Below are 23,464 nucleotides of genomic sequence, written 5' to 3'. Positions count from 1 at the left end.
AAACGTAGTCCTTAGGTTTCATTAAAAGTTGTAGCATGTACTGCAACTTTAACAGCATCTTTTGAGGGTTTAGCTGTATGAAATACAAGTACCCTTGTTACATATTCAGAATACAGAAGTAAATATTCCGCTTTCAGCTAGCGGTGCATTTCTAAAGATGTATGCAAGAATACAGTTACTTTTAGACTGAATAGTTTTAAAATAATCCAGTTTGCCGTATCCACGGATTAAACCAGTCTCTCCCCGGCACTCGACGTTGACGCCTCTCATGCTCGTTCGTTTGCTGCTTGCATTGTGTGTGTGCAGCTGGTTAATTTAAAGTTCAAGCTTCTGAAAATTTGGTTCTAAATGTTACCTATTGGGAAGCCTGGCGCATGCGCTCTCGTTCTCTCCATCGCCCTGATGCAGAGCGGTCCACGCCTTTGATTGTGGTGGTTTTGTGTTTACTTTGTTTTTTAGGTGCGCTAAACTTTTTAATAAATCTTGTAAGTGCCAATCTTAGAAAGTTAATGGTCGAAGTTAAACTCATACTAGTGTTTGCTTAATATGAATAGAATATAGTTTTCTTCCATAGTCGTAGACCATGGTATAGCCTTTTACCCCCTGTAAGTTAATATGAGATAGAACGTTCTTGCTATAACTAAGCTACAGTGTGTTAATTGAGTCAGTTGTTTATAATAGGTCCTGGTGCTTGCTGGGACTTAAAGAGACCCATTTACAGCATGAAAATGGGATAGGCATACAGTTTTCTGACCGTTTAGAAATGGTTCAACTATATAAGAAAACCTAAAGAAATGAAACAAGCTGATTTTTAAGGTTTAAACAGAACTTTTCTTTTCTTTGCAATATCAAATTTTCTCTATTTGGTGTGAACTGTTTTACTTAGATTTTTTACTAAAGTTTTTAAAAGAAGATATTTTGTCTGTGGAATCATTTGAACGCTTCAACCTTTTGCCAGAATCCCATTTTGCATACTAAAGCTGCTGAACTTTGGTAATTTTGGGAAAACGCAGCTACAAATACATAAAAGAAATGAAAGTGGAGGTTAAAACAATTCCAATAAATTTCCATTAAAATCAGAGGTTAAAACACAGGCAAGAAACTTCTTTTAAAATATTAGCCTGGGTGCCCCTTTAAAACCGACTCCTCCTTGTCATCTCATCGGTCTGCAAGATCTGGGAAGGGATAAGTCTATCAGCAGTTGTAGACAACTTTTTACCCTGACTTGTATCCCCGTCGCCACTTCATTGGTGTTCCATGGGAAACCCCAGAGCCCTGCTCTGCTTGTACCACTGCCAGTCCGTGCCACGAGCACATTCTTGAGCACAGTGGTCGTTCCTGCTGAGTGACTGTTCAGCACCCTAGTGCTGGCCATTCACGTGCCTTCCTGAAGTTCCATACCCGTCTGTCTGCTTTCTTTCCTAGCACGGACTTCCTCTCACACTCCTGTCTCTCTTCTCACTTTAACCTTCTTTTTCATTTAGTTCATTCCTTTGTCTCTCACACTCGTGCTTCCCTTTATAAACCTGGGGACATGGCACAGTTGCGACAACCAGCAGCTCCCGGTGTCAATTAGGGTTGCGGGCCATCCTGTGCCTGTACACAAAGTGCAGGGCTGTCAGCTCCCGCATCGAGCGCAGGAACCACTCTCGCCTCGCTACCACACCCCTTCATGAAGACGCAAGTCTGGCGATTATTTATTTAAAACGCCAATCAATTGTGGATCTCACTTTCCCACAGAGAGGCTATCTTAAAGTCACTGCCCATTGGATAGCGACAGAGAAAGAAACTCTTGAGCTGAGGTCTAGCCTGCTGTTGTGTTAACAGTTTGGAGAAACACACCCAGATGATCATGTATGTGAACAGTTTGAAGGGATTAATGTTGATTTATTTTATTTTGTTTTATAAATTGTGTCTTTCATTTTTCTATTCTTTAATATGTAAAGCACTTTGAGCTACTGTTTGTATGAAAATGTGCTATATAAATAAATGTTGTTGTTGTTGTTGTTGTTATTTGCAGTGATTACAGAATCAAATTCAAAATTGATTCTATTATCACTGATAATCCAGCTAATATGCATAAAGCCTTTACTGTTTGCTTCCCAAGTGATGAGGTACAGTTTGAATGTGGTCTTGATGATCCAGATTTGTTCAATGATCTTACAGTGGAAGAACAAGAGGCTGTTGAGGAGTCCATGGTCAGAAACAGTAAACAAAAACGCTTACAATGCTTTGCGCACACCTTGTGAGAGATGGTTTACAAGAGACCAGAGCAATCAATTTTACTCTCTCCAAATTATGAAAGATCAGCAGCCTTCTGCATGTTAGCACCACATTCAAAGACCTGTTTGTGGCTGAGCTTGGACAGAGGGGAATCCCAGCTACTGTGAATGTCTGCTGGAATTTCACACTGAGGCTCCATTGTGACCCTCAACATCATAAGGTTCTGGAAATGGGAGGACACGGGTAGCTGCTATTTTCCTTAAGAGAATGGAACCAGCTAAAGGAATAGGTTGAAATTCTGCAGCCTTTTACCGAAGCCACAGTTCTCACTCAAGAAGAGAAATGTGTTACAGTAAGTGCCGCGGTTCTCTCAGTTCTTTTTTTAACCCTCACTTGAAAAAGATGAAGTCACAAGTGTGTTATCTGAGTGGACTGTTTCGGTGTCTTGAAATGTCAAAGAAGACAAGGTTTTGTGGCATTTTCCACAATGTTAGGATGAGCCTAACATCAGACAAAGAGCCCTCACACCCACTATGTCTTAAAGCAGCAGTGCTTGATCCCTCCTTTGGGTGGATGTGGATTGAGCATCACATACTTGCAGATGATAATTGCAAGACTGAACTGACTGCAATGGTAAAAAGTATGTCATATTTATAAGTACATTAAGAATCCTGTTTACAGTATATAATCAAAGCTTGCTGTAAAATATATTGTTTGTATTACATTAAAACCACCTGCCTAATATTGTGTAGATCACCCTTATGCTGCCAAAACAGCACTGGCCCAACAAGACATGGACTGATGGTGTCCTGTGGTATATGGCACCAAGGTGTTAAAAGTCAGATACTTTAAGTTGTGAGGTGGGGCCTCCAGGACTTCCCACAGATGCTCAATTGGACTGAGATCTGGGGAATTTGGAGGCCAAGTGAACACCTTAAACTCTTTTGTCATGTTCCTCAAACCATTCCTGTACAGTTTACGCAGGGTGGCAAGGCATGTTATAATGCTGAAAGAGGCCGTTGCCATGAAGCGATGTACGGGGTCTGCAACAATGTTGGACTTATGCGTACCGGGAGCACCCCAAAAGACCTGCCGTTTTTGGAGATGCTCTGCCTTGACTGTCTAGCCGTTGTCAAACTGGCACATATCCTTACGTTTGTCCATTTTTGTCTGCTTCCAGCCAACACATCACCTTCAGAAACTGTCTTCACTTCCATCCATCCATCATCCAACCTGCTGTATCATAACACAGGCTTACAGTGGTCTGCTGGAGCCAATCCCAGCCAACACAGAGCACAACGCAGGAACAAACCCCGGGCAGGGTGCCAGCCCACCACAGGGCACACACACATACACATAGCAAGCACACACTAGGGACAATTTAGGATCACCAATGCACCTACTTTCTTAATATACTGTATCTCACCCTTGACAGGTGGCATTGTAATGAGATAATGTTATTCATTTCACCAAACCTTGTGGATGATCGGCATATGTTGTTATTTCTGGTAAAAGATCTGATTTTGAAAGATAAGTCTGAAAATTATCAGCCAGTGGATACTGCAGAGGAACACAGCCAGGAGTGAGAAAGGACACAGGACTGTTTGCTGTTTACAGAAAGAGACAAAGGGAACAGAGTTTCTGCTCACCTGCTGTTCAGCTCAGTCAGTACCTTACAATGTATGAAGGCCAGAACAGTGTCTTATTGTGGGTAATGAACAAGAAGACTCTCCCATCGGCCTTCAGTGTAGCAGTGAGGGTCATAGCTGTCCTAGCAGTCCTGTAAAGTACTGTATGTGTTTAGCCATGGGGTAGTTTACCTTCGATTGTATTGTTCTTGGAGATGTAACAAACTTATCAAATCTGATTTTATTTGTAAATGCAATGAGTTTTAGATCAATTAATGAATTCCTCTTTCAACTTCCTTCAGGCTCCTCCATTTAATGCCTGTCAGCAGTGAGGTGAGCTGTGTATTTTTCACTGGTCAAGGGAGAAAGAGTGAATACAGGGGAGTTGGGGAGGAGGTATTTTGTGGCATTGCTTTGTTAATAATACAACTAAAGGAATGTTATTTATATAATTTCCTGCTGAATTTTTTTTTTTAATTAATTTTATTGCAATCAAGTTTTTACAAAAAGAAAAATTGAGTTAAAGAACAGATTGATCCCCACCCCTGAGAGAGAGAGCAAGCCAAACGATGTAAGATTTAAGGCTTGTAAACATACCTAAATTAATAAATTCTCTGTGCTTTATAAACTTATTTTAAAATATTACTGATTAGATCCTGCCATGCTTTGAAAAAGTCTGTACAGATCCTCTAACTGAGTATTTGATTTTTCCAATTTTAAATAATATAACACATCAGTTTCCCACTGACTTAAAAGAGGAGAGTTTGGGTTCTTCCAGTTTATCAGAATAAGTCTGCGTGCCAACAGTGTAGTGAATGCAATCACAATTTGTTTGTCTTTCTCCACTTTAAGACCCTCTGGAAGAACCCCAAACACAGCTGTTAATGGGTTAGGAGGGATTGTGAGTCCAAGACTGTCTGAGAGGTAATTAAAAATTTTGTCCAGAATAATGTTAATTTGGTGCAGGCCCAGAACATGTGACCTAGTGAGGCTGGGGCTTTTGCAACGTTCGCAGGTTGGATCATGCCCTGGAAACATTTTGAGAGTTTTAGTGAGACAGATGTGCTCGATATATAATTTTGAGTTGTATAATTGTATGCTTTGCGATATGGAGCTTGAGTGAATTCTCTGCATTGCTACTTTCCACTCCTTTTCTGATATATTAATTGAGAGATCTTTTTCCCAGTGTCCTCTTGGATCTTTGAAAGGAAGGGATTGTAAAATGATTTTATATATTGTAGAGATGGAGTCTAACTCCTTGAAATTGAGCAATATTTTTCCAGCATGGATGAGGGTGCAAGATGAGGAAAATCTGGAAGGTTCTGTTTAACAAAGTTCCTGATTTGAAGATAGTGAAAGAAATGTGTAGCTGGAATGTTAAATTTGGAATGTAATTGTTCATAGGATGCAAAGACGTTGTCTATATAAAGATCTCTAAGCAAGTTAATTCCAAATTTTTCCAGATATTAAAACTGCATATGTTTGTGAAGGTTGAAAGAGGTGGTTCTTTGCAGGGTGCCACAGAAGAAGCTTCTCCGTCTTAAAATGCTTTCTACATTGGTTCCAGATTCTAAGTGAGTGGAGCACAATTGGGTTATTAGTGTATTGCCGATAGCGTGTGTTTATTGGAGCACAGCAAGGAATACAAAGAAGTACTGCAGGATTTTACTTCTATTGCGGTCCATGCCTGTGTATGTTCTTCTATTTGTGTCCAGGTTCTTATCGACTGTATATTTGCTGCCCAGTAATAAAACTGGAAGTTAGGTAGAGCCATGCCGCCTTCTGCCTTTTGTCTTTGTAGGGTCGCTCTTTTGATGCGTGGATGTTTAGAATTCCAAATAAATGAGGTTATTGTTGAATCTAATTGCTTAAAGAATGATTTATTAATGTATATTGGTATGTTTTGAAATAAAAAGGAGCTTAGGAAGAATATTCATCTTAACAGTGTTAATTCTTCCAGCTAGTGTGAGATGAAGGGTTGACCATCTATGCAAGTCTTGTTTAAATTTTTTCCATGCAGGCAGAAATTTTGTTGATAAAGAGCTTTATGTTTACTTGTGATGTTTACCCGAGGTATTTAAACTGTTCTGCAATGATAAAAGGTAGGGTGTCTAATCTAATATTATATGCTTGAGAATTCACTGGAAAGAGTACACTTTTATTCAGATTAATTCTGAGACCAGAGATCTTTTGAAATTCTGTGAGTGCTGCTAAGACTGCAGGCACAGAATTTTCTGGGTCCATATATACAGTACCATGTCATCTGCATATAATGAGATTTTCTGTTCCAGTCCTTCTCTGCTAATCCCCTTTATCTGATCAGTATTTCGACAATGTATTGCCAGTGGTTCAATGGCAATTGCAAACAGCAGTGGTGACAAAGGGCATCCTTGTCTTGTGCCACGTTCTAGTTTAAAGTAGTCTGAGCAAATGTTATTGATGCAAACTGAAGCTTCTGGGTTAGTATACAGTAATTTAATCCATGCACAAATGTTCGGGCCAAACCCAAACTTCTCCAAAATAGTAAAAGGTATTTCCATTCAATCATGTCGAATGCTTTTTCTGCATCCAATGATAATAATATTTCTGGGGTGTTTGATTTAGTTGGTGAGTATATTACATTAAACAGGCGTCGAAGATTTGAAGATAAGTGTCGGCCCCTAATAAATCCAGTTTGGTCTTGTGATATTACGAGGGAGCACTTTCTCCATCCTTCTAGCTATGATTTTAGAGAGTATTTTAACGTCGTTATTCAGAAGTGAAATTGGTCTGTATGATGCACATTGTAATAAGTCCTTATTTTGTTTTGGAAAGACAGTGATTAGTGCTTGGCAAAGGTTTGTGGAAGAGATTGGTTATCTCTGGCTTCTGTAAATGTTGCTAATAGGAGGGAGCTAGCTGAGCGGAGAATTTCTTGTAAAACTCTGCAGGGTAGCCATCAGGGCCTGCTGCTTTTCCACCTTGGAGTGACTTTATAGCATCTAGTAATTCTGATAATGCCAGAGGTTTATCAAGTTCCTCCACACTAAAAGCGTCTATTTGTGGTATCTGTAATGTATCCAGAAATGCATTAGATTGTATATTGTCTTCTTTAAACTCAGTAGTATATAGGGATTTATAGTAGTCTCTGAAAGTGTGCATTATATTTTTGTGTTCGATGATTTTATCTCCGTTAGTGTTAGGTGATTACGAGATTGCGCTTGCACTTCTTGCTTGTGAATTTGTTGAGCTAAAAGCTTATTAGCTTTCTCCATGTTCATAATAATGATGTCTGGATTTGTAAATTAGTTGTTCAGTTTCTTTAGTTGTCAAGAGGTTTAATTCTGAATGTAGAGCCTGCCTCCTCTATGTAGAGTCTCGCTTGGTAGTCTGGCATGTTCTTCATCTATTTTAGTAATTTCGCTTTTTATCTCTGCTACTTTCTTGGCTTCGGATTTATTTCTGTGGGAAAGATATGAGATAATCTGTCCTCTTAAGAAGGCCTTAAGAGTTTCCCAGAGTATTCCTGCAGAGATCTCAGGGATGTATTTGTCTCTAGAAAGAATTTGATTTGTTTGGATATAAATTCAGTACAATTCTCGTCAGCTAATAGAAGCGGTTGAGCGCCATCTGCGGGTGAGTGTATGGGGCTTAGTAATTTCAGCTCCAAGATCATAGGTGCATGGTCTGAAATAACAATAGCATCGTATTTACAAGATTTAATCTTAGGCAAGAAGTTATTGTCTATAAAGAAGTAATCAATCCTTGAGTAGCAATGATGTACTGGTGAGTAGAAAGAATATGTTCTTGAATTTGGGTTTAAAAACCTCCAGGGATCTGATAAGTTGTGATCAGTTATAAACTTTGTAATTGTTTTTGCGGTGTTAGATGCGTTCCCCTGTGGAGGAAGTCCTATCTAAAAGTGGATTTAGAACACAATTAAAGTCCCCAGCCATTATAAGTTTATGAGTGTTCAGATTGGGAATGGATGCAAATAAATTTTGTATAAATTCCTTATCATCAACATTAGGTGCATAAACATTTATCAAAATCATTTTACAGTTAGATAAGTCTCCCATGACCATTACATATCTCCCTTCAGGATCCAATACTACATCTGATGCTACAAATGGTACTGTTCTATGTATGAGAATTCCCACCCTCTAGTTTTCTTTGTAAAACTAGAATGGAACATTTGGCCAGTCCAGTCTTTTGCAGCGGAACTGATCCTTGCTTAGTAAGTGGGTTTCCTGTAAAAATACTATTTTAGCATTTAGACCTGTTAGGTGAGAAAGTACTTTCTTTCTCTTTAATTCGTGATTCAGGCCTTTAACATTCCAGCTTACGAAGTTAACTGTCCCATCATGGAGACACTGATTCTGAGTTTTTGATGTCATTTTATAGTCTTAACTGGAAGTGAGACAGTTTAGGTCTTAATTTCCTATTCCCCCAAGAGTTGTTGCCATGCAGCTTATTATTACGTTGATAGTTATAATTATAGAGATTGAGATGATTGATTAGGTATAGATCAAGCCTGCTCTCTTTCTCTTCCCCCCTTAACCCCCACCCTCCCTTTTGCCTCCCCAAGTGAGGCTAAAACCCACTTCACACAGTCCCAGTCCTCTGACATACCCAGAGACAGAGCACGTCCAAAGCACATCAAGTCCCATGCAGTGGCGCTTTAGGGTTAAAAGATAGAGATATCTGTTACCAATATAGTCTTTAAAAAAAAAAAAAAAAGAATTTTGCACTTAAAATATATATATATATATATATATATATATATATATATATATATATATATATATATATATATATATATATATATATATATATATATATATATATAATCTTCATCAATTTTAGTGCATTAAGATGATATCCCCAGATAATAAACCCAGGTGATGGTGTTAAAGATGTGTCCAAAACAAGCATAACAAGTCTTAATGCAGTAATAGCAATAACAATAAACCAAGGGCATGATATTGAACAGTCTCGTTTAGGGTAGAGATGAAAAAAGAAAAAGTAATTAAGCACAATAAAACATAAACAGATATCGCCCTAGTAATACTAACTAATATTGAGAATATATGAGAATATATGCTGATAAAAACCTGTATTTTAAAACGAATAGATCAGACAGTAGATTATTAATCCTTGCTTTATCATTAACCGCCATGACTCGATATTATGTATCAGAATAGTCCTGGGATCAGCTTTCTTAATTCCTTTTCTGCTTCTTCCTTGCTAGCGAAGACATAGAACTGACCCTGCCATTCCACTTTCAGTTTTGCCGGATACAAGAGGCTGTATTTGACGCTGGCTTGCCGTAACCGCTGTTTAATGTTGTAGAAGGCTGCGCGTTTAGTAGCTGTTGCTGGAGAGAAGTCAGAGAAGACACGAATGTGGTTATTTTCATATATAATATCTTCCTTGTTTCTGAGGAGTGCCATCACCTCTAGTTTAAATGATAATTGTTCAAAATGAACTATAAAAGATCTTGGTCTGGGTCTGACGGTGTTTGATCCGCGTACGCGGTAAGCCGCTGCTGTCTCAGATTCTGCTTTAAAGTCGTCCCCGATTATTTTAGAAAAAAGTTTAGCTGCGAATTTCACAGGGTTTGAACTTTCTAGATTCTCAGGCAGACCTTCAATTCTGACATTATACCTTCTACTCCCATCTTCCAAAGCAGCCAGTCTGTCTCTGAGTTTTTTGCATTCGGAGCTGATATTTTCTGCTTTTTCTTCAGCACTGGTAGCTAAATTTTCGGCTAATTCAATCCTAGTCGTGAAAGTCTCCTTGAGATCCTCCAATTGATCAGTAAGCGTTTCAATTTTACCCAGCACCTGTCGGATTTCCACTTGCATTTCTTGTCACAGCCTTTCATTTGCCTGTTGCAGCATCAGCCGTTGCGTTTCGTTTGCTTGTTGCAACTCCTGTTTCAATTCCTGTTTCAGTCTCTCATGTGCCTTTGCCCTTGCTTTCTCATTAGCCTTCTCGGTTTTCTTTATATCTTGTATGAGCTCAGCGAACATCACCTGCAGTTTAGACATTTCAATTGTGCTTTCTTGTACTGTAGGTAAAGCGTCAAGCCCTACTGTAGCCGGTGTCCCCCGCTATTCCCGGCTCGCGTGGAGTAATTGAGATTGCGGACTGTAAACCCTTTTCCAGTTTCAGGTGTTCTTCTTCGATCAGCAAGCTATCGAGATCTGCACTCACGATTGTACATTCGCGCCCCTCACTCTCAGCCGGTGACGATGTAGCAGACCTTGGTCCCGAAGAGTCTGTACTTTCGCCCAGCTGATCCAGGTCGCTCTCTGAAAAGCCGTATCTTGAGCTAGGGCTTGCTGATCTTAGCTTGGGTGCAGCTTTAGTTTTCAATTCTTTTCAGTTTTCAATTCTTTTGGACCCCTTTTCTTGCTGGCCATGTTTATGTATACTTACATATATACTGTAGCAGTCTCCTTGGATTCAATAGATACAGGATATCTCAGGATAATAAGCAAATAATATGAAAAATAACACTGCTACTAGCGGAGCTCCACTTCAGACGTCCATCTCTCGCATCGGACGAGACCAATGTTTAGTACAATTTTAATTTTAAAATGATCTACGAATGAATCACTGATTTCAGTTGAACTTAGATCAAAGATCTGAAAAAAGTTGAGAGTATGACAGTGTTCAATGCTCCTTGTTTGTACACTAACAATTTTAATAAGTGTAGACTGCCACTTTTCAGAATTATCACAGATGAAAACTTGCTATTTTAGTTTTTTTTGTTGTTTTCCGTAACTTTTTTTTATATAGGGTATGGGTGTTCCTTTCATTATTATGCTAAAACATTTCAAGAAGTGTTGCAAGCATACATATGCCAAATGTAAATGGCATAATAATAATAAAAATATTAAATACTAATGTGGTTGAGCAAGCTCTTGTTTTCTTTGGGATGGAACAAATATAATTGGCAGAATGTATTAAAAGCTTATATACAGTACTGTACTAACCATCGTATTAGTGAAACAGGACAGTGAGGAGGGCCCGGCCCAGCTTTCTACTCCGGACGTCACTCTTCCCCCTTCCCTCGGCCTGCAGCCTCTGTCTCAGATTAGCACGATTATATCGCCCCTGCAAACGAACTATGATTCTTAGCGCAATGAGAATTCAACCGGAATGTTCAAGCAAATTGTAGAAAAAAAAAAAAAAGACGTAAATCCGTTAAGTAGTTCTCTCATGAAAATAGGACAGACTTACAAGCAGGTCTAAAAAACTATATGAAATTTCGCGCTTGGATCACGAAATTTTTGAAACCACTTCTTAGCGAGCACATATGGGCCAAGGGTAACCTACATTCAAAATTTCAAGTCCCAAGTCCTCATGGTTTGGGAGATTTTGTGATGTGTGAATCAGTGGTATTTGGCTTTTATATACAGTGGTACCTCGGTATACGTCTGCTTTGGAATAAGTCCAACTTGGTATACGTCCTGTTTGGACGCGAAACATCTTGCTTGGTATACGACCTTTGTTTGTAATACGCCTCGCGTGCTACCCTTGTTTACCTCTCTCGAGACAAAGCCACGACTGCCCACGAGCATCAGTGTGCCAGTTGCTAGCATTCAGTGAACAACCTGCGCTATATCTCTCTGTGAATTTTCACGTGTGTGGTATAGTGGGTCCACAGCTCCTGTCAAAGTCCAGTTTTAAAATAAATAATCACCGTGTTCGCGGCTCGGTGAGGGGGCGTGGTGGCTCTGCAAGTGGATGGTATTGAGCTGAAGCGGTTCTCAGGGCGATTCACAATGTGGGCATTTCTCACCTAAGTGCACAGGTGAGAGACCATCCGTATTTGTGATTGTTCCTGGGGCTGCTGATTTCAGCTGCCATGCCCTCTTGATAAACAGAAGCGCAAGTCGGCTAGAAGGGGAGGAAAAAGAAAGAAAAGATGGATGGACGGGCGGGAGGTTGCAGGAGAAAGGAGGAAGAAGGAGAGAGAGAGAGCGCGAGCGAGAAGGCAGGCTCGCATTGCAGCTGAACAGGGAGCCTGGGTTTTGGGCCGACACCCGGGGAATAGTAGTAGTGGTCACTCCTGCAGAGTGATCATGGAGCGGTATTGACCGGAAGGAGGTCATTGTGGACCCCAAGTCAGGAGGAGCCTACCAGAGCCAGGGATCGGAGAGGTGAACTGAACAGCTGAAGTAGGTTGAGTGAAGGTCAGCTGCAATTAGGGCAACTCCCCTGTTGAGAAGCCCAGAGGGGGGAAGCAGGGGGGCCGCCAGGTAAAAAGGCACTGGGCTGCTTCTTGTGGTTTTTTATTTATTTTTTTTAAAGAATGCTTCCTGCTGTATTTTAACCTCATTGTTTTTAAGAAGACTTTTTTCTATTGTTTTTAACCTCCACGTTTCACTTCTGATTTTATGGATTTATTTATTGGAACTTTGGAGACTGCAGTTTAATTTGAACACCTTGTTTAGTTGATTGTTTTAATAAAAGCACTTTACACTTTTTCACCATCCCGTGCTTTGTTGTGCCTCACTGCTATGCTCATAGGTAACATTACAGATAAGGTTCACGGATAGGAGCATACAGCAAACCCGCATCGTCACAACGTGATTTTGTGTTTTTTCACGTAAATTTGAATTGATTGTTGAAAAGTATGAAGGTGGCATGCATATCCGGGACAAGGCTTCTGCATACCGTTTGCCGAGAACGACGGTATCTACGATTGTGAAAAACAAAGATGTTATTAAAAAGTAAAGTGAGGTTAAATTTTCATTTATTTTATCTGATTGCTTTTGTATTTATGTATTTTAGTATTAAGCAGTGTTTAAATTATTTTATACAACCCCATCAATGTATAATATGCCAATAACAATAGGATTTTTTTCATGGGAACAGATTAATCATTTTTCCATTATTTCTTATTGGAAAAATGTTTGGCATACGTCCTGTTTGGTGTAAGTCCAAGGACCTGGAATGGATTAAGGACGTATACCGAGGTACCTATATATCTATATCTATATCTATATATATCTCTATATATATACAGTGGTACCTCGGTATACGTCTGCTTTGGAATAAGTCCAACTTGGTATATGTCCTGTTTAGAGGCGAAATATTTTGCTTGGTATACGACCTTTGTTTGGAATACGACTCGTGTGCTAGAACAACACGTGTGGTATACGGGCGCGCGCCTTCAAAAAAAGTTTTAACCTGTACAGTAATCCCTTGCTATATCACGCTTTGACTTTCGCGGCTTCACTCTATCGCGGATTTTATATGTAAGCATAACTAAATATATAACACAGATTTTTCACTGCTTCACGGGTTCTGTGGACAATGTGTCTTTTTACTTCCTGTACATGCTTCCTCAGTTGGTTTGCCCAGTTGATTTCATACAAGGCACGCTATTGGCGGATGACTGAGAAGCTAACCAATCAGAGCACGTAGTTAAGTTCCTGTGTGCTGAATGCAGTGTTAACCAGGAAGTCTCGTCTCGCTCATTCAGCATCAACGTGTTTCACTGTGTAAAGAGTTAACTTTTGTGCTCTTTTGTGTTCATCTTTGTGCATAGTTAAGCCCTTCATTATGGCTTCAAAACGATCTGCTACTGCTTCAGGGGCCGTACCCAAGTGCAAATGGAAGATGTTAATGATTGCCGAAAAGGTAAACATTTTGGATTTGTTGAAGGCTACGATTCTTATTTAAAAAGTAGGAAAGGAATATAAGATCTACGGCCGCAGTGTCCTTTTAACCAGGGTGCAAAACGAGTTGTAAGTGGATGTAATAAGGCAGTAGTCCGGATGGAATCTGCTTTAGGGATTTGAATTAAAGACTGCCAGAAGAAGAGCAACGGCAGTGCTACACAATCGCCTGAAGTGGCTCCTTTAGAAGGGCTGTAACACTCTCGTTTGTTGTGCAGTAAAATTAAACTCATTGTTACTGGACAAGTCATTTTCATTTATTTCATCTAATTGCTTTTGTATTTTATGTATTTAGTATTAAGCAGTGGTTAAATTATTTTATACAACCCCATCAATGTATAATATGCCAATAACAATAGGATTTTTTTTCATGGGAACGAATTAATCATTTTCCCATTATTTCTTATGGGAAAAATTTGTTTGGTATAAGTCCTGTTTGGTATAAGTCCAAGGATCTGGAACGGATTAAAGACATATACCAAGGTACCACTGTATATCTATATCTATCTATATATATATATATATCTATCTATCTATATCTATATAGATTTGGAGAAGGTATTGACCAAACATGAGACTTGAAGTCCTGTGGCACTTGATGTGTGACCTGAATTTACCTCGGGAACTTGAGACTTACTGGGGGCTTGCTTCTCACCGCTGGCCAGGCTCACTCTAGTGTTAGCTCCTGAAGAAGTGGGAGGGAAAGCTTACCTCAACATGCTTCTTTAAATTGGAAGGCAAGTTTTCAAAGTAAAATAGTACCTGGAATATGCAATAAAATGATTTTTTCCAGATCCCTTTTGGTGATCTAAGATAAGTTTTTAGGATTTTCTTTTGCGGTGATGAAATTCCCTGTTACCCTCTATTGTAAAGCGCCAGTGAGGGTAAGATTTTTTTAATTCATATCAAATGCTTAACTTCAGAACAAAATTTTGGAAGGCAAATGCATATATACTATGATTGTGAAGAAATAACTTCTACTTGAAAAATACAACACTTATCCTTTAAAATGTTAAGTACCAAAATCTTACTAGGCACAACTAATAGTGATACTTCTTTATTCTCCCTAATATTACATTTCAGAATTTTCACAAGAATTATTTTTGTGTGTGGGTGTGATGATGCAGGTTCTACTCCATGACTCCCACTTCCTTTTAGGGAGCCTCTTGAGCCCAAACCATCGGTAATGTAACTGGATGGGCTGGACAGTGAGGACACCAACGGAGCAAGGGGATGGTGCAAAAAGGTGCAAGTGCTTTTATTATAATAAAAACAAATCCAAAAACAGTGTTCAAAGTTCAGTGCACCATAGTCATTAAATAAATAAATCCATTAAAATCAGAGTGAAACAGTGGAGGTTAAAATAATTCCAATTAAAAGTTCCATCAAAAACGAGGTTAAAATACTGGCTGGAAGCAATGCTTTTAAAAACAAAACCCCGTGCCTTCATCTGGTGGCTCCCCTCTTCTAACATCCGGCTATGCACCAGGGGAGTCACCCTACCTGCAACTGACCTTCACCACGTCCGGTTGCCTTCGGTCCTCTGGCTCCGTACGACACCACTACGTGGACCGAGACTTGGGTTCCCCCAAAGGCCAGGGCTCTCACGCTGGAGTTCCAATCCCAAATCTGACTCCCACTGTCTTCCTCGGCCTTATGCGGCGAGTCATCCACCTTCCGGTCACTCCGATTCCCGCTGCCTTCCTCGGCCTTATGCAGCGAGTCATCCACCTTCCAGGTCACTCCTGCTCCTCTCAAGCGCTCAGCAGGAGTGACCCAATCACACAAGGCTCACTTCTCCCTGCTGCCCATCCTAACAATGAACCTGCTCCCGCTCACTCACTCACTCACTCACTCCGGCTCCTTCACTTCCTGCTTCCTTTAACCTCCGTTCTCTTTCCGATCTTTTTTTTTTCTCCCCCCTCCACCCTTGCGCGCCTACTAATAATGCAGACGTGGCACAGGTGTAGCAATTAGCAGCTCCCGGCATCGATTACGGATGCGGATGATTCCTCACCTGTGCACATAAGTGAGGAAACGCCCGCAGCACATCGCATCTGAGAACCGCTCCGGCCACACTGCCACGCCCCCTCTATAAGACGCGAGTGTGATGCTTATGTATTTAGAACTGACCTTTTTTTCTAAGCCGTGGACCCGCTATACCACAGTGGGTCTGTACGTTTTAATTTCCCTTATATATGCCAAGCGCTTTTTAATTAATTATTTCTAATGTAAAACAATAAATTGATATGGAATTAAAAAATCCTGAGTTGTCAATATTTTACAGCTACAAAAACTAGACATATGAAAATCAATAGAAAAATAACTCACAAGTTACATAAAACATATAGTAAAAAGAAACTGCTATTGGGGGGGAGTGGCAGACAAAATGGAGGGAGTCACTGGGACTGTCATGTTACACAACAGAGCATCATGTGAGTGCACTGCAACTGGCCCCAGCTCGCTAAGATTATGTGCATGAAGTCTCTGGAAAAGCTGTATAATTTGGCATTGCCATAGATTGGCCCAGGATGAGTGACTGAGCGAGTGAACGGAGCCGATGATGGACTGCCATCCTGTTCTCTGTTTGTGCTTACCTGGCAACTTATTCTGTCAAGATGGACTGCAGATGTCCATGTTCATGATAAACAAAAGAAATTGAGAAGACGGAAGAAAACATCTTAGTAAGTAAATTGAGGTGACACGATCCATTCCTGTACTGTACATAAAAAGGGTGACAGGTAAAGTAAAATGTATCCATTCATCCACTTATTCAGTCTATTGAATCTAGTTGGAGGGTTACTGGAGGCTGGGAGCAACTGTGGACAGGCTAAAATAAATTCTACTGACTGTTTCTCATTTGAAGCAATTAATGTAAAATTTGCAGGAAAGAAAAATATGTTTAAATAATTCCAGAGCCAAGGTGAGAATGAAAACTCTGTTGAGGAGTTGTTCAGAAGTCTAAGAGCTGAGTTACTGTTGTGGCTGTCCCAGTAAGGACTTCTGCCAGATGCAACGTATCAACAGACACGGAGGTAGAGAAGATAAAGAAAACGTGACCGCACTGATCATTCCAGTTGCTGTGTCATGCGCCAGGGTAATAAGGAAATAAGGAGAGACATGTTGGTAATCTAACTCATTCCAGGGCATTCCCACTAAGTGTTTTACAAGTCTGTGATAGTCATGAGATATGAGAATAAACTGGAAGAGGAAGGTGCAGCTTGTTCCGAGTATTGATGACGCACTTAGTGAACCAGACATAGACCTGCTCAGTCATCACATCCAGGCTTCCAAAGTCACATTAAGCTGCAAAAAGGTTTGGGGGGGTATGGGGTTGGTCCAAATTCAGCCTTGAGAACGAGTGGAAGCCCCCCTGTGGCTACTGCATCATCCCAAACACATGTTCAGTTGGCCTTCAGCCAGACTCTTAGGTTAGTTAGATTGGTACGTTTCTCACTCCATTTCTTTATTGCTTTCCCATCTAAATGTAATCATTCATACGGTACCTCGGGCTTTCCAAACATATCTTCTTAAAGTTGTTACAATTATAGCTTGGGGATGATTACAAACATGTAAGTGATGTGGCTGATTCACTCCGGCTTACGAGGTTTTGCTGCCCGCAGCTGCTGATGTCACAGAACTCAGCCATTCAACTCAGAGACACATGTCTGTATGTTGTCCATGAGCTCACACAGGTTTGTAAGGTGGCTACACCTCCTTTCTGCAGTTCATAAATAAGTTCTTAACATTATTTATCCTGCTGCAATTTCCAGTACCACCATGAACCAGAACCAGGAACCAGCACAAGGCTGACAGTCTCTGTAAAAGCACAGTATGTTGGACATTGATTGCATTAAGCATAGGAGACAGGCTTCAGGATTCTTACTCACACTGTAGCGGTCCAGTGCCGCTAAGATTCACACTTTTGAAGAGACGATGATTTATTTATGTTTTTAGTGAAGATTCCAGGGACGCATCCAGCCTTGGCCTGACCCTCACACACTCACAAGCAGAGACAAAAAGCCACCGGTAATAACACAACAGATAAAGAATGTATTGATAATAAATGAAAACAATGATCCCACCCCAGTTCCCCTTACGGTGACGTACAATCAACACGAAAACAAACCACAACAATAATCACACACAGTAAAGTCCATTAAAAAATGGCAACTGATGTGATGTAAAGATGAAGGTAAATAGTCCAGAGATCCACACATTGAAGGGGAATGTAAAGACAGTCCTACCGGTAGTTCCTGAAATGGTGAAGATGGGTGGACGGTTCAGGAGCACTCCTTTCTTCACAGGATGACCATAAATCCACATACAGTCCTCACATAACTGGGAGACAGTACACAATCCAGACCCCAACCCAGAAATGATCCAGGACAAAAATGAGAAGACACAGGTATCACAAGGGAAGGTAGACAGACAGGAACTTTAGACATGAAACACAAAATACTTCTCCCTTTTATGGCAACACTAGCTCCCTCTTAAATGTTGTGCAGGCCTCTTTGTACCCAGCAGCCCCTGCACCTTCAGCAGATGACCAATCAGAGCCTCTGCAGGAACTGCTGGGAGCTGAAGTTTCAAGCACCGCTACAACACTGCCATGTTATCAAGCCTACTGTGCTATATAGGTAGATATTTTTTTTTATATCGTTAAAACTCTAGTGGATTTTTGACACTATCTTAGACTGTCAACCTCTTTGTGTTGAAGATCATCATTTAGAAGTGGCTGTGGTCCAGAACTTTTATGATTCCATTTTGCATGAAAAACAAGTATAGCGCAAGCCAAGGTGAGACAATGAATGTGAGAGTAGTAGAGCTTAGGGTACAGGCTTGTCATCTGCTGGAGAACACAAGTGGAAAACAAGCAGCCACAGCCATCACACTTTCACAGATTGAAAACGTACAACAGGAAAGAATCAAGAGGCCACATATCAGAGCTGGTGGCACGAACCGAAAGAAATGACACAATGAACACAACAGTGGGAGATTCCTGGTGCCAGGGACCTACAATGCCCCCTTAAAAATGACAGCTCTTTAATGACACTTTTTGGTTCTTTACTTGGTTGTGTGCTTCCCTCTTAGCACCATTGTTTGACAAAGCAGCATTCCAATCTGGGGAAGGCTTCTCTGCATATGAAGTTAGTTCTTTGTGCTTGGAAAGCTTCCTGATATGAAGAAAAAATATGAAATCTTGAATGTATGTTAGGCTGCCCAGCAGGGTGCTAAGAGATTAGAAGCACCGGACTTAGCCTGTGTGATTGTGAGCAGCAAGACTCCTTTTAAAATCATGACTTCTTGGAATTTCACAAATCTGCTACCATCTGCTCATTGGTTATTTACTGTATGGAGCCTGTTATAGACCTAATTCAATAAATAAGGGTTCTTTCTGGAACTTTCATGTGGATCGGTCTTTTGGCAACCAAAATGGTTTCCCTATGGGACCACTCTCTCTCTGTCTGTATGTAAACACGATAACTCGAAAATGCTTTGACCCAGATCAACGAGATTTTGTACACCTACTTTATATCAAAAACCAGTAATGGCGCACTGCATGATAACGTGCAGTGAATACACTTGACTTGAGCAATCATAGTTTTTATCCTCTTTCTTTCTCTGTACGTTTACCATTTGTTTGCTCAGAGGTTGATGCGCTTGCTGCTTCATGAGCAGCTCTTCTTTTCTCCACCCTAGCGGCCCGCTGCTTCTCTTCTTTCGTCGGCATCTTTTCGTGTTAAAACTGATTAAGTCAGTGATTGTGTTGTGTTTTCCTTAATTTTTCACTTAAGCTGCCACTTATGTCTTCAATCTGCCTCAAGAATGATTTAAGATATGAAGAGGAAGGGGAAGTGACAGCGAAGGTGGTAGGGATGAGAACGGCTCCCAAGAGTTGATTCTACAATAAAATAAAATAAAAATAAAAAGAGGAATCACCTTGGAGGTCTATCATCACCCCGAAAGCGGACAGTAGACGTCACGTAGTATATGTGTAACGAATTTCAGGTCAATAGTTCAAATGGTTTGCGAGCTACAGGTGATTTAAAATCCTGGACAGACAAATGGACAGCCGCGGTAGCGTATTAGATATAAAGATAAGGAATCCTATCAACTTTTGGGCCACTTCTGGCAACTGCAAGTGGTATTTAACTGAATACCTTTGCGAAGTTTTTAAGTAAATTATGGTTACAATTACAAATAGATTATTCAAATTTTGGATAGATATTTATAATGATAAAAAGCAAACAGATATGAAATTTGAGAAAAAAACACTCCACCGCAAGTAGTATTTAATTTAAACAACCATCCAAATTTTTAATATCATGGCATGTTCAATGTGTACACGATATTAAAAACTGTTCAATATAACGCCTATTCTTTCAATAACTAATAATAATTTATACATCATCAGTTTAACAATAACATGTACACATTGAACATGCCATGTAAATATAAAGATGTAATGAGAACAATAAGTTACTACGTCCATGTCGTGTTCCTGGTAATACTTTTAATTGTATATATAATTTTTTTTATTTCTGCCATTATTATCATAATTAAACATAGCTAAATTCAGTATTACCTGCAGCAAATTATTGCAACAAATATTGTATAATACTTACACTTTAGGTGACTATAACTCTTTTTTACTTTGCACGTAATCTAGATAATCCATATGTAATCATGACAAAATTCCACCGCCGTTTTCGATTCAAATATTTTAATACAAAGTATGATTATAAATAAAGATAAATGATTGTGTATCTATATTATCAATTAGTTATGATGAGAACCAAAGAGATATATTTGAGAAATATTGCACAGCTGGAAGTGACCAGTAGCCTGGTCTCTCACGCAGATTTGCTAACAAGTCAATAACAATAATAATTTTACTGTATATTAGTAAAGGTTTCAAATTGTACATATAAATGTAAATATAGCAAACACCATTTTTTCTTTATTTTAGGACAGAACACTGAGCAAATGGTTTGCAGTTTATGCAGTTTTCTTATGGAGACTATGGGCTCAACTTATTTTGAACGAAGCCTTGAACGCTGTCTTGATATTCTGCAGTACAACCCCTGGCAAAAATGATGGACTCGCTACTCTTGGAGGATGTTCAATCTGCTGGTTTATTAAATGTCATTTTTTGCATTAACATTTCCATAATTTGTTCCTCTACTTGTTCTGAACAAAAAATGTGCCATTAATTACAACAATTCATTTAATTTTGTTTTACAATGTCAGAATGTTCACTATTTGTGTCATATCTGTAAGCCAGCTGAATGAACATCCTCCGGGAGTAGTGATTCCATCATGTTTGCTAGGGGTTGTATCATCCATTCAGTTTTGAGGAAGACAGATGTGTTTCTGTTATAAAATTAGATTTTCTGTGGATTATTTGTCAGCAATTCCCATAAATGTTCTGCAAAAAAAAAAAAAATCACACTGATGGAAATCTGAACCCGCAAAGACATTTCATAACTATGTGACTGATTGCAGTCAGAGTTGAGCAATAATGATGTGGCTTTAGCTACATGCTTTCTGGAGCAGCACTGATATTTCAACTTGTAAACTAATAAAATATGTACGTGTTTAGAGGTCATAAAGTAATAGATGAGCTATAGTCTTAGGAAGAATCCGGATGTTACCTACAGTTTATCAGTGAATATGCCAAAAAGATCTACTGCATTATTTTTCAGGTGGCATTAAAGTAATCAGATGTGTAATGACACCCAGCAAATCACGGAGGATTTAATTAAAATATCCAGCTGATATAAATCCATCCACACATTTTGAAACCTGCTCAATGCACTTAGAGGGTCGAAGTGCGATGGAACACTCCCTTGCTCATCTCTCTATCTTTTATACGGCTCCTTTCATGACTGTCAACATATTATGTAGCTCCTTTCTAGGGGCAGACCTACAGTTTTGGGGCCCTGACGCTTGAACTGTTATGAAGGCCCAGCAAGAAGGTCTCGGTAACTGCTGTTACCTTCTTCAATGATCACAACACATCAGATCAGCACAATTTAAAAAAAAAAAATGGAACCACTACACGTCAGATTTTAATTTAAAATTGCTGTACCGGATTATCTCATATGTCAAAATCACTAGTGTGATTAAAACTTTATGCCTTATAGTTTTCAAGTTATGGGAGGATGAAAACTACGGCGATGTTATATACATGCAGGTCTAATCTAATGCTACTCAACCTTTATTACTTTACTTTTCTAAGTATAACTTTTATTTTTGAGTGGGAGCAAATAAAATATTGTATCTTTATGAACACTTTATTGAAATTAATCCTTGTCCAGATTGCCATCACAAATGCTGTCACAGGATTCATGCTAGCATTGTGACTACCTTTTCCACGGCGTCCCTTTTTTGTTACAGCACGTCACCTACTGTTTGCATCTACCAAAAATTATATTAATACCTTTTAATTGTTACTGTATTTTAATTGCACACTTTTAATTATTACTGTACTACCTTGCTCGCTTTGATCGCCAACATCCCGGCCTGCGCTACACGCCAGCCACTTCACATCTCTGCCACTTGCGTATGTGGATTTCACTTTTACCAAACAACAAATCTTTTAATTCTCGCAGATACGCCTCTTCAATGGGAAGAAACACTACTTTTCCCTGATAGCAACACGAATTAGACAACCTACAAGTCTCCGACTTAAAGTCTAAATCCGAACAATATATTCGATCTCTTTTCGATGTTCCGTTATTTCACCGAGTAAAAGTTTCCATTTGTTTGCACTGCTAATCGTTCCTCCCCCACACTATGCGACTCTTCAATTCCACCCGGGGGAGTAAATGCTAACATTAATTTTATTTTAATTCTTTTCATTTTTATTACTATTTAATTTAATATTGTTTCTTTGTATCAGTATACTGCTGCTGGATTATGTGAATTTCCCCTTGGGATTAATAAAGTATCTATCTATCTATCTATCTATCTATCTAATGCGATCTTTACTATTATTTTTTTGAGACTTTCGAATTTTAGTACTTTCATTATCTCTAACCTGCTCTGTATGTGTATCGCCCCAACATTTTTGAATTCTTTATGACATTCTACTTTGTCATCTACTCTTTGTCTTTTATTTCCGGCCCAAGGCATGGGTAAATCTCTTGGCACAAAGTCTCATCTCGCGGGACGTGAAAGTATCTCTCTGAAAAAGTCACGTCCTATCCCAGGCTAAAAAGTCTTGTCTCGTCCCAGGATTTTTTTTATTATAATAGAGAGATTTTAACTGCACACAGATAAAAATTGTTATTATTTATTGTAATCTTATTACATTTTTAGTATATTTTAAGGTTTTTTAACATTGTTTGTATAAATAAAAAGTTACCGAAATGTTGTCCTTTACAGTGGCCACAAGTAAACTAAATATGCTTTCATTTTTTGGATTATGGGTAGCTTAAGATAAACAAGTTTATTGAAAAAATTGTAATTTTGGTCATAAATATTAATAGTGCTTCAAATTATTTATAATTATTTTATATTAAATATATTTAGAATGAAACATCCTGAATTTGAATGATTTTTTATTCAATTACAGCCAGCCTACATGACACTTTGATTAAACCTTTTAATTTTTATTTTAACTATTATTTTGTATTGAATTACATGGTATTATTACTTTTTTAAAAACCCCTTCTCATACAGTAGACATCTTTAATTTTTAAACAATCTGGAGTAAAGTCGCTTCTGGGACCCTCACGGATTTGGTGGTCCTGAAGCTTAAGCTTCATTTGTTTCATGGTAGATCCACCCCTGCTCCTTTCTTGTCTGTCTGTCTTTTTAACTACATTTTACAGTATGTAGATCCTTTTGTATCTATTTATATATTTATCTACATTTTATATAGCTCCTTTTCTATCAAACTGTCTACATCCGTATCTGTTTGTTCCA

At 39.1% G+C, this 23,464-nt stretch overlaps 1 protein-coding gene across 1 annotated transcript in view; it reads left to right on the top strand.

The window, feature by feature from the left end:
• LOC120536608 (inner centromere protein A-like) overlaps nucleotides 1–3,809 on the top strand; it is a 48,477-nt gene extending 44,668 nt beyond the window's left edge. The window contains exons 15-16 of the mRNA XM_039765052.1: nucleotides 2,071–2,245; nucleotides 3,659–3,809. Coding sequence (XP_039620986.1) covers nucleotides 2,071–2,245; nucleotides 3,659–3,809 — 326 coding nt within the window. The remainder of the gene's footprint in view (nucleotides 1–2,070; nucleotides 2,246–3,658) is intronic.
• Nucleotides 3,810–23,464: the final 19,655 nt, after the last annotated feature.

This window comes from Polypterus senegalus, chromosome 1 (assembly GCF_016835505.1).
Source record: "Polypterus senegalus isolate Bchr_013 chromosome 1, ASM1683550v1, whole genome shotgun sequence".
In the NCBI taxonomy this organism is placed as follows: Eukaryota; Metazoa; Chordata; class Cladistia; order Polypteriformes; family Polypteridae; genus Polypterus; species Polypterus senegalus.
The sequence above is the reverse complement of the archived record's forward strand: the minus strand, read 5'-3'. Positions and strand labels throughout refer to the sequence as shown.